This window comes from Simochromis diagramma, unplaced genomic scaffold, assembly GCF_900408965.1.
Source record: "Simochromis diagramma unplaced genomic scaffold, fSimDia1.1 OVJJ01000216.1, whole genome shotgun sequence".
In the NCBI taxonomy this organism is placed as follows: Eukaryota; Metazoa; Chordata; class Actinopteri; order Cichliformes; family Cichlidae; genus Simochromis; species Simochromis diagramma.
The window spans coordinates 2781590-2793878 of NW_024386883.1; the positions used below are offsets into that span (position 1 = coordinate 2781590).

Below are 12289 nucleotides of genomic sequence, written 5' to 3' on the forward strand. Positions count from 1 at the left end.
GTTTCACCGAATGGGCTCTCTGGATTACTCCATCTACTATGTGCACTTTTCTTCTCTCCATCCATGGAGAACTCAGAGCACTTAATTATTCACATTGTCACTGAAAGTGTTCTTCATTCTTTTAACTCTTTAGTGCTCACATATAGAGAAAGCACGGCCTGTCAGCAGAGCGGCATGTTATGAGAATAATATTCTTGCGTGTGCATCTGGATCTGATGGATGCCATGTTAGAAATTCTCCCCTCTTTAGGTGTCGCTGTATTGAGATATTTCTAAGGTCTCTACTCTAGCTGAAAGGCTTCTGTCCTCTGCTTCTGAGAAATGAGACGCTCATGCCTCCCAGAGTTAGAAAAATCTCGAGCCCCCGGGGAGATATATACTTTTTCGTAGTGAACACTGTGGCACTGGAGTGCAAACCTACATCTCATTTCCTCGCTGCCTTCAATTTTTCATTATCATCTTTCTCTGTCTCCTTCTCTCCTACTCACCCTCCATCTCCTCTCGCTTTTCCGTCTCCCCTATCAGCTCCACAGTGGCCTTCGCCCACTCAAAGCTTAGAGCAATGTGAGTGGGAGACTTCTTGTGTGACTAAAGCAATCAAAAGCACACATGCGCACATACATGCAAGCTCATGCGCAAACACCCGTAAAACATGCGTGCAAGTAAGGATTCACATGCATAATCGGCTGCAGAGACATTCAAACACTGCTCGCGCTCACACAGATATAAACAAATGTGCAGACATAATACTTAGTTTGTCATACATATTTCATACTTAGTACATAAAGCCTCCATTTTGCTGATGCAGGTCGAGCTGAGGCCTTCTCCTGAAGTGCATTTGTCATCTTTGATGACATTAAGCTGATAGGAAGCTAGGTAAATGCATAATTACATGTGCATTCACATTTATGTTCAATATACACTCACCAACCACTTTATTAGGTACACCCTGCCCTCCTAGTACCAGGTTGGGCCCTGTTTTGCCTTCAGAACTGCCTCAATTATACCATAGCCATCGATTCAACAAGGTGCTGGAAACATTCCTCAGAGATTTTGGTCCATATCGACACGATAACATTGCACAGTTGCTGCAGATTTGTCAGCTGCACATCCATAATGTCAATCTCCTGTTACACCACATCCCAAAGGTGCTATTGGGCTGAGATCGTGTGACTGTGAAGGCCATTTGAGTACAGTGAACTTATTGTCATTTTCAAGAAACCAGTTTTGGCGATTTGAGCTTTGTGACATGGTGAGTTATCCTGCTGGAAGCAGCCAGAGGATGGGTACACCGTGCTCACAAATGGACATGAACACGGTCAGCATCAATACTCAGCTAGGTTGCTATGTTTAAACGATGTTCATCTGTTACTAAGGGGCCCAAAGTAATCACTTAGACTATTAGATGAGTCTGACAGAAGGTAGGACGTATGCAAGCCCTACCATCTGAATATAGAAAACTGAGACTCATCAATCCAGCCAGTCTTTTCAGTCTTCTCTGTCCAATTTTGGTGTGCCAGTGTGAATGTTAGCCTCAGTTTCCTGTTCTTTGCTGACAGGAGTGGTTTTCTGATGCTGTAGCTCACCTGATTCTGCATATCTTGGTTGTCATGAGTCGTTTTTTGACTTCCTATTAGACCCCAATATTGCTGCTATTCTGGGCAAAATGAGCTATTTGTCAACATATCTGTCTCTGTATTTATAAAGGTTGGTAAATGAAAATTTAAAAAGAGAAACACCTTTTAACAATGCTATGAATGTTCATGCTATGCTTCCAGAGCTTTGAACGCCACAAACACAACAACCAGCTGATGTGAGCCGAATCAGCCAGAGCTTAAACGAGTACTCTGTGACTCGCTGTGGCAATCAAACAAGATTCTCTTAAAACTGCACCGTCACATTAGCTCAGTACGAACTAACAAATGACCGCACATAACAAATGTTTGGGAAATGTGTTTGTGTCTTGTATGCCTGGGGAAAAAAAGAATGACCAATATATTAGATTTTTTAAAATAACCAAACATGTGAATCAGTGTTAAAAATCCTATATAGGTTGGACTATGCTTCCTATCAACTCAAAGCAGTACGGCCATTCTCCTTCGACCTCCAGCATCAACAATGCATTTTCACTTAGACAACTCTTTCACTTTTTTGGACCATTTTCTGTTAACCTTATAAATGGCTTTTTTGAAAACAGTATTTGTTTTTTTTAAACTAAGAAGTAAGAAAGCAACAGACAGAAAATAGGGAAAGTTAGAGAAATTACTTGCAACAAAGGTTGAAAGCTGAAGAGGTGGGTGTTGTAATTATACAGTATGTGTGGTAAGCAGTCGACCAGTGAGAGCCCCAAATAACCCCTTTATCATATTGGCGACAGAATCATGTTAAATTTAGCTGAAACACAACCGGCTACAACAGAGTCTGACATTTCACTAGTACAAGAAACAATATTGAGTTTTACTTTAAAATGTATTTATATTCACAACTTTAGTAAGATAAAATTGGCTAAATAGATGATGTAAAAGAAAAAAAACCCCAACTAAGTCTCTTAATTAAATTTTCTTGATGGGAAGCCACGGTTGAGTACACAGGATACTTTTGTGTCGGGCTGAGGCATGTTAATATTTTAGAGCATAACTAGGACACACTGCAGGGTGTTCAGCAGAAAAAAGATTTTATCTGTTTATACATGAGAGATACTTGAGGCTTTTAAACTCAGCATTTGTTTTAACTTTTATACTCTCTACTTACATCTAAAGTAAATATAGGTTTAAAGCTTTGACTTATATGTTTTTATATATTTCAAACTAGTGTTTTCCAACCCGATTAACTGGCTGCATAGCAAAATGTAGACAAAGAAGGAAACATTATGGGATTAACATCATCCTAACAGACCAGAAATTTGCGCAGAGACAGTGCTTCTGAGATACCGCTGAACTACTTTACATGGACTTATTTAACAAGATAATGATGATTCTGCCTGGTAGTGACAGCTTCCTGCTGTATTCACACGAATTCTCCTTTATCTATTTTTAAAAATCACTTGTGCTCTCTGTTCTCTTTAAAAAATACTGATCATAAAGGAGCAGAAATTTGATCTAAGATCCCTCTCACAATTTATTAAAATGTCTTAACTTACCTGACAAATAAAGCTAATAGCATCAGCTGTCTTTTATGCTAACTAGCAAATGTTAGCATGTAGCACGGTAGACGTACTTGGTTAAGCTAGCTCAAGTTTACTGTCACAGAGCTGCTGATGACTTTATCATCAGTTTAGGAAATTAAAGTTAGGTGCTGCATTTTTTTTGTCAGCTCTCACTGTGTCTCACTGACAGTTACTTGTAGACAACTTTTAATTCAAAAAGCTTAAAGTTTTTTTTACATAATAATGTGGTACTACTATACAGAGTCAAGACAGTTTTAACTTAAACAGGACTCATTTTTATATGCTTCGTTTGAACAGTTTCCCTGGCAAATATAGTCCAGATCAAAAATAGCCTGAGAAATTGAAAAAATAAAACAACAACAAGACGTTATATCCCTTGGTTTTTCTTTATTACTTCTGACTGCTTCCTTAAAATATTTTATGAATTAATTAAAAATGTAAAACTTTTTTCAATCACTAAATGATGGATGAACTGTGATGATGAAAGTTAAAAAGACAAATTCAATTCTATTTATCTAACACTTGCTTCCGGTTCTTCTCGAATATCAGCTGTCCAATAAAATCAAGACAGAGCAGATCCTCTAACTTCCTAATATAAAGGATATTAAAACTAGAAAATTTCATATGCAAGCTCAAATGCCAGCCCCATGTCATATTATATCTGAGCAAACATTTTAGCTTGGCATCAAACTAAAGTAAACTAAATTAGCAATGACTGTGCTCTAGTCAAGTGAGCTTGCTCCTGGCTATTGCGCAGGCTGCCTCATTGTCATGGTTTACTGCAACACTCAGCAGAAATGAGCCAACATTAAAACACCTGTTTCTTTTCCTGATCTACATCCAAACAGATCTACATCTTTAATCTGAACACTCAGTCGTTTCAAGTTCCAGGCTCGCCATGCTGCAGTTTGACTTTAAGTCTCAGGTAAGTGTCTGTGAAAGGTTTCATACCTGTGACCGGTGCCTCGATGTCTAATATAGTTTTCTCCTGACGCAGGATAGCTGCTCCCTCATTGATGATTCGGAGCGCCACGGCCTCCTCCACACGACCTTCCTTGGTGAGATGGGCCTTCAGGAGATCCACGCGAGGTTTCCCTTCACAGTCAAACACTTCCTTCATCGTAAGGCGGTGGCTCAAGGGGAAGGGGACAGCTGAGGACAGAGCACAGGAACGCAGCGACATTTAAGCACAGGGACATCATGGTCACTATGGCTACTCTTAAAGAAATTGACACAATTTCCGACGGTTTTGTTGCCACTGTGCTGCATTATTATAGTAAACAGCACTCAGGAATGATACTGACAACATTTTATCAAGGAACTCATGCAGCAATCATATAAGAGAAAACCCTGACCATGTTTTGCCTGCAAGCAATACTGCACAGCTGCTTCATTCCATCTTTGTTGATGGTGTGTGCACTTTGGCATGAAGAGCATTCTTAAGAGCACAGTTTTCCTTAAAACAGAAAGAATCTCCCATGAAAATGCAAGGACTTCTCTATCTATCTATCTTAGCATACTGACAACTGTCCTTTATGTGGTTACTTGTATTTTCTGAGTGCCAGATAAAATATCTAAACCATCTACTCATCCAACACTCTCCCTGGATCGCTAAAGCCTTTGGCCATTAAAATGCATCAGTCACCTACCAACAGACAGCCTGTGAAACTGTGAAATCCAACCACAGATCATTACTTCAGTGGCAGCAAAGGTTATTTATTAGACCTGGTGCCGAGCTCTGTGTACTCTAAATGCAAGCTATCAGGACCTGTGTATTTACGTTAATCTACACCTCATCTAGCTTAACAAAAATCACATGAGGTCCAGTGGCAGAATTCATTTGAAAAGCTAGACACAAACAAAAAAGCCTGCCAGATTTGTGCAGAGAATAGCAAACAGAGCCACTCAGCACTGCCAAATAAAAAAAAGACAAAGGAGAAGTCGCAAATCTCAGGCTTATACTGAACATGACCAACATGCTCTTCAATAATGAATGCTTGACTAGAGGAATCTCAAAGTCGCCGCTCGTGGTATAATGAGGCAAGCCCCAGCGAGTGTTTTTAATGGGACTCAAATTTTTCACAGTGTGCAGCATGTATCTGTGACGGCAATGTGTACTTTGACACTTTACCAGCAAGTACAAACTCAGCACAGTCAGCACGGAGAGGAAGCGAAGTGAGCCTGTGGGGTATGTGGACAGTGCTCGCAAAGTATCTTTAAACGCCCTACTTGTTTATCCACAGGCTTTCGAAATGTCTGCATCTCCTGAATGTACTGGAACTAAGTAGCACTTGTCTTATGGTGAAAAACTCAGCAACAATGTCTGCTTCCAAAAGATAATGTCCCAGTTACTTAAAAAAAAGAAAAATCCACAAACCTCAGCGTGAACAATTTCAAATACCAACTATTTACTTTTATACTGAGGTACACGATGCAGTCTACCTCTACCCATGATGAGGGGCTTGCGCTCATGGCAGTATTTAAAAATTAACAGCCTGATGTGCTACAAGTCAGTGCATGGGTCGACTGTGTAATAAGTTGCAACGATATTCTGAAGTCTTGGTCTGCAGTTTTCACAGACTGCACTTGGGTGAATCGGAATGCCGCAAGCTATGGCTGTGTGCACATGAAGTCAACCCAAACACCAGAAACCAACCAAAACAGACTTGTAATGTGTTAGTATGAAAGTACTATCTACTGCTGTCCCATCCACTGCCCCTTCAGAGGACCAGTTGATGGTTGGAAGTGCTTTGAGAATCACCAGTTGAGTTACATCCACTGCCTTATAAACAAGAAAAGGCAGACATTGCTAAAGGCAGGCCAGATGAAAATATGTCATTTTGATTTAAAGCTGATAATTACCACAAGTCAGTGTAGCATATCTGACAGATGGAAAAGATTGAAAACATAACCTGTGTTGAAATACATTGGCGTAGGTGCTATTATGTACCTTACATAACCGTAAAAGGTAAATGTGGTGCAGGAGCCCAGATTACTCAGGAACCGTTCTTATTTCATTTTAAACTTCAAACTAGCAGAGCAATTTGACTGTAAAATGAGCTGAAACGAACCTCATGTGGATACTTTAAAAGGAACATTACGCTTTGTTTTTTTCTGTTTTGTTTCTTTTCTTTCTTTTTTGTGTTTTTTTTTTAGCCGATTATCAGAAAAACCCAACAGAGATTATTTCGAGATAATCCTCAACAGCACATTTTAAAGAAACACACATATGTTGACACAGACATGTGAGCGGTCTCCTGATATAGATGTATGGTGGAGAGATGAAAAGCTGACTTCTGCTCAGCACCCGAGCAGAGTTGAACTATGAAATACTGTACGTTGCCGGGCAACAGCAGCAGCAGCAGCAGCAGCAGCTAACTGTTGGAGTACAGCCAGTAGCTGTGCTCCGCAGAAAACTGGGATTTGCATTGGGGGTTCACGTAGATACAGTGATGCAAATGTTCACACATTGGTCAAACCTTAAGCTCACAGTTAAGAAGCCTCTGTGTGGAGTTAAAAGACATTCAGCTAAAGACGGCTAAGAAGAGCTGCCTCTCTGCACTGTTCAATTAATAATAAATGTATGGTGGGTTTATGTGTTTGTTAACCATAGTTTGTCTTGTTAAGTGCAGAATGGTTTCACAAAAGTAAACAGTGCAATTAAAAGATCCATAAAATAAAATAAAACAATGACATAAGTATTCTGGTTTATTGCCCATATTCTCTGCTATAGCTTGCTTTGTATGATATTCAGTGTCTTACTGTATGTACCACCTGACTGATGTTTTTATTTAGATGCTATCAGAGCAGGTCTGTTCTGTCAAACCTAACTACTGCCGCATCATGGCCATTAATAAATTACTAATGCCAATACAAGTATTTGTATGGTGTTACCAAAGGCTGACATGAATGTGACAAAGTTTTACATTGATATGTTATACCTCGGGGTGAAATATAAGAGCGCACCTGCACTAAACAGCCTGTGGTGACGGTACTGTAGCAAGCAAACTGCACAGCCCAGCAGTTACTGTTACTGTACCACTTTAAATATGCTCTGTCAGATTAAGACATGTAAGACTAAAAGAGAACCAGCGAGAAACTGGCTGTGGTTTAAGTTGAAGCTATGTACACAGCAGGGATAAAAATAGCTTCGAGTAGCTTGTAGTGTCAGTGCTCGGTAGTTCACTACAAGCAGCGCACACAAAAACAGCAGGAAACGTCAGTCTTCTGGCTCAAAATTTTCACTACCTCAATAGCTTCCTTTGATCACCTGATGGATGCAAGATTCAGTTTCTTCTTTGTATTTTTTTTCTTCCAGTTTTCAGTCTTTTGGGGATTGTAAAAATGGCTTTTACTTCTTTTTCAAAGTGGTGTGCAAGAATAGGAGAGCAGATACAAGTGACAAAAGACACATTCAGTGTCGGCCAAGCAATAACAAACCTTTATAGCACCTTGACAATTCAGAGCATGGAAAAAAAGAGGATTTTGAAAAATTATAATTCTTTCTCTATGATCAGCCAAATTAATCTGTATTAGAAATCACAGGTGAGGCTATTTAACAAGTATCCAGGGCACACAGCCTGAAAATGAAAGAAAATACAAAATACTTATCAACTCCTAAATCCTAAAGTGTTACATGACCATGTTACAAAAGCAGAAAACTGAGTCAGAATTCTTGGCTGTGTTACGTTCGCTGATATAAACCTTCTGTTTGACATATTTTTGAATTCCTGGGTGTCAGTGAAGCTGCGCCAGGAAATAACCACAATGGTTTTGTCACTGCTTTAAATTCGTATTCAAATGTGCAGAAAACAGCACGGCAAATCAAAACCAACTTCTCCCTTTTATGATGGACGGCACGGAAACAGAATTCTGTTTGAAACCGAATATCCTGTGAAAAAGATGAAAGTACAGTAAAAGTATAATGAAACGAAAGCGTCCGCAGCACGAGACCGAAGCTATTCAGATGGCCTGTTAGATAAATCTCCACTTAAAATAAAGCTAGAAAACAATATTGTTCAGGCAGCTCAGGAAGAGTGTCTTTTTCCTTTTTTAAATTTTCTTCACGTGACACAGTTCATGTTCTGTAATCAATGACAATTTAAGGCTCGTTTGTAACTGCTAGTGCACGCAGTACATTTGTGCGCCTGCAGTCATTGTCATGTAAGTGCATCTCACAGTGCAGATTACTGTTTCTAAAACTCCGGAGGCTAAAGGACAAAGTTGTTAATGCTGACTGAGCTGCTCGGCCGTTATGATAATATACAGAATGTGGATACACACACACACACACTCACTCTCACACACACACACACACATATATATATATGTATGTATTCAGGCAGAGTGCTGACTGTTGGCAGATCCACTGTAAAGAAGAGAGAGGGGGAAAAATGAGCAGGGCTAAGTGAGTTATGACATCCGTGGGCACTTTATCATCCTCCATTGATCCATCTACTGATTCAGCTTTTGGAATCCCCCCACACACCGCCACCCTTTTTTTCTAATCAAATTAAACCCTGACTTGAGCCCGGTAAAATAAACCCCCCAATAAATGTCCATTTCATGCCCTCTCCCTCTTTTTGCTGGCCCCCGTCTAAGCCCCTGAAATCCTGCTGCATCACTGCTCCAGCTTCTACCACAAGCTCGGCAATTCAGCTGTTTTTTCCTCCTTCCTCCTCCTCCTCCTCCTCCTTCTCCCCCCACACTCCCCCTCTCCTCCCGTCGTGAGCGAAAGCAAGCGTACAGTCAAATCATGACAGATACGATTAAACATAAATCAGCGGGCACAATTAAAAATGTATTACACTTCATATTTCCTGGTACTGCCCGTGTGCTCTGCTCGCTCTCCGCGGGGGCTGTGCAGCAGAGGAACCCGGATTGTTTATCAACATCAAAGCTTCACTTGCCCACTACCAACACCACCACGAACACAACTTGATGGCCGCATATGCACCATTAATGCGCGACACGTTCATAAAGTCCGCGTCCTGCCGATCCGCAGAGAGCTAAACACCGGAGGTGTTATGTAATACAGCCATAAGCACGCAGAAAATATAGGCTAACTTACATTTCACCATCCGATCCGTGGCGTTTAAGACGATGTCAGCGTTAGACATCTTCATGGGCAGTTGCTGTCTTCGAGGCTGAAGCTTTTTTTTTTTTTTTTTTTATCTTCTGTTTCCTCCTGCTCCCTCTCCTTTAGGATGTACTCTCAGTATTTGTTGTCGAAATGCGGCTGATGCTGTGGCATCACTTAGATGATGCGCCCCCTCCGTGCGTCGGTGCTGCGCCGGGTAGGACTGCTGCTCCCCAGGCAGGGATGGATGCTGGGTGCTGGATGCTGTAGGAGCTGCTTCTGCTGTCCTAAGCTGTTAATGTGGGGGAGGATGCGCGGAGAGAGAGGGAGTGAGAGAGAGAGTGAGAGTGAGAGAGAGACGTGCACTATCCCGACATGGCGGTGAAGGGAACTCCCACGCAAATATTTCACGGGACTGCCTGATGCTGCCATCAGATGGAGGCTGAGACGGGGTTGCCCCCACGCACGCACTACGCGCCATGTTTCGGTATTCTCGAAATTTGTACGCCTGATAATGACAGCGCATGGACCTCGGCTTAAACGTGTTAGACGTTCATCACAATCAGACGGGCTCGGTTTGATTCCCGCAGCGGGCACACGTGTGCGCCAAAAGCAGCAGTCGGGTGCGTATGTTGGCGGAGACTTTTCACTTGGTGGCGACAAACCATCAGGTTTTATGCAAAGTAAGCAATCAAAGTAGGAACTTAGTCCACGGATCTTTCAAGGAAAATGTTTAATATGGTTAACTGTGGATCCTAATGATGAGATAATCACGTTTGGACACAGGGAAGGATAACGCGTTGTATGGTGATTACAATTTGCGCACTTTAAAATGAATGATATTTAATACTAGTCGTCTGATGCTCAGACTCATTTCCTTATTACGAATTGTAGTTCAGTTTTTAAGAAAAAAAATCATCAATCTATAAATATGAACTCTTCACATGAAAATACCAGACTGCAAGGTCAAGTGTGTTGTTGCTTTCCCCACATCACCACACTCTTCATACTGTCAACCATGACACATATAATGGTTCTGTATTTTCATCTAATCTCGCAATTTAGTCTAGTTCCACATTTAACTCTGCACAAATTGTAGCCAGAACAGTTAGAGTTTTTAAAAAAATCGAGTTAAAATAATTTTCTAGTTTGGTAACACTTAACACGTGCATCATTTATGGCGCACATTAGCATGTACATTAGCATGCATGTAATTTATAAATATAGATATTTTTGTTCTTGATTGATTAACTAATTGTTTGTGAGTGAGTTAATAAAGGTTTTATAAATACTTATTTCACATTTTAATTCATGGTTAATTCAGGCAGTTACTAGTTGTTAAGTATTTTTGTGTGACCTCATTTAAAGTTAGGAGTATTTTTGCCTTTTACAGTATTTAAAAATGAAAATGAAAGTACCCCAAGAGTCGAGCAAGTCTCAGCTATCTTCACAACAGAAAACCGACTCACCCAAAGCACAGAGAGATACACAACACTCAAACATTTATTGCTACTGGAGGTTTGCACATTACTGAAATCTAGATAGGACCAGAGTCCGAGTTTGTAAGAGGGGTTTAAGAGAAAGAGATGCACTGAGCTTAGAAACAAATCTCATATCTTAATCATTATATGTATATAAATGTAGATCTAAATAGTTTGTTAATCACCTACTCAGACTTTCGAAATGTTACCATGAGCACATTATATACAAGCTTATTAATCAAGAATAAACATTTATAAATGCATTTATAAATTACATACTAAATTGTATCACAATGAATCTGATAACATAGCAAAAAGCAAAAACAACAACAACCCCCAAACAAACAAAAAGCAAATCAAAGATGGAAAGGGGCATCATTTTTACTTTACTTGTCAGCAAGCAATCTGATAGGGAATGTGCAAACAAGCATACGCTATACGATCACTATAGTGTGATTAAAAATAAATGTTACTTATTTTCTTTATAGGAAATCAAGTGAAGGATTTCACTTGAGTGAATGAGGATTATTCCTTTAGTTCAATCCATTGTGTTGGGTCTCTGCTTTCTGAAACACGAGACCAATTCAGTGATTTATTTCATTGTTGATGTTGAAGTCCGTGCTGTTTCTTCCTGGTTCACCTTGGTTTCTCGTTATGTGCCTTCTCTGTCTTTCTACTACATCTCTGATAGTTTCCACCTGTATTATGGTTTCTCCTGTGTGAGTTGTTTGCCCTGTCTTAAATATTTACCCCCTGTGACCTCTTCCAGCCCGTGCCTCACTGGGCCATCAGCTCTGTGTGCATATAATCTTATCTGTGTCTTTGTCCGAGTATCTGTTTGCACTTCACGTGTCTCCCAGCGTTCTCTTTGCTCCTGTTGTAGTTTCCTGTTTTGTTTCACCTTTTTCTTTTTTGGACTTTGTACTTCTCTGGATTTTTGCAACAGTCAGATAAAAGACCCACTTTCTCTTCAGTTCACCTGATCTGGAATTTTGTCCTGCCTTGTGAATCTGTGACAAAGTGAGGGTCGTCTCTTTAGATTCTGAGTTATGGTTTCTTCTCATAATAATGGTACTATTTAATAGACTGTTGTTAGTCCTGGCTTATCCAGCTCACAGTCCACAATTCACAGATTATTATAATGTGTGAGGTCCACAAAGAAAGTGATACGTTTTCATGTTATTGTTTGGCTACACTGCACAAACTAATTAGAACTCAAATCCAAACACTCCGATGAGTCAAAGAGGCTTGTGAACAATTTTGGCAGAAATTAGACTGTTTCATATCAGGATTACTATGATTCTAGTTTTGTTTTTTCTAATCAGTTTTACTTTTGACTTTTAGTTTTCAGTTTAATTTTAATTTAGTTCCAGTTCCAGTTTTAGCTTTTTAAGTGTTAGTGTATTTAGAAAAATCAGTACAAGTAAAAAAGAAAGAAAGAAAGAAAGAAAGAAAGAAAGAAAGAAAAAGGAAAACAGAATTTTTTCAAAGCAGCTGACTCACAATCTTGTAAGCATTTAAAGTGTAAATATACACAGAGATCAACGCCTCTTCAGTCAAGTTC

At 39.9% G+C, this 12289-nt stretch overlaps 1 protein-coding gene across 3 annotated transcripts in view; it reads right to left on the minus strand.

Annotated features, from left to right (window-relative positions):
- ppp3ca (protein phosphatase 3, catalytic subunit, alpha isozyme) overlaps positions 1–11853 on the minus strand; it is a 31204-nt gene extending 19351 nt beyond the window's left edge. The window contains exons 1-2 of one of the 3 annotated variants that reach the window (XM_040033021.1): positions 11849–11853; positions 4117–4317 (exon numbers count right to left, since the gene is read on the minus strand). In XM_040033021.1, coding sequence (XP_039888955.1) covers positions 4117–4285 — 169 coding nt within the window. In that variant the 5' untranslated portion in view covers positions 4286–4317; positions 11849–11853. Of the gene's footprint in view, positions 1–4116; positions 4318–9235; positions 9671–11848 lie in introns of those variants that run through there. The other 2 variants (XM_040033020.1, XM_040033019.1) reach the window with 2 other exon arrangements.
- Positions 11854–12289: the final 436 nt, after the last annotated feature.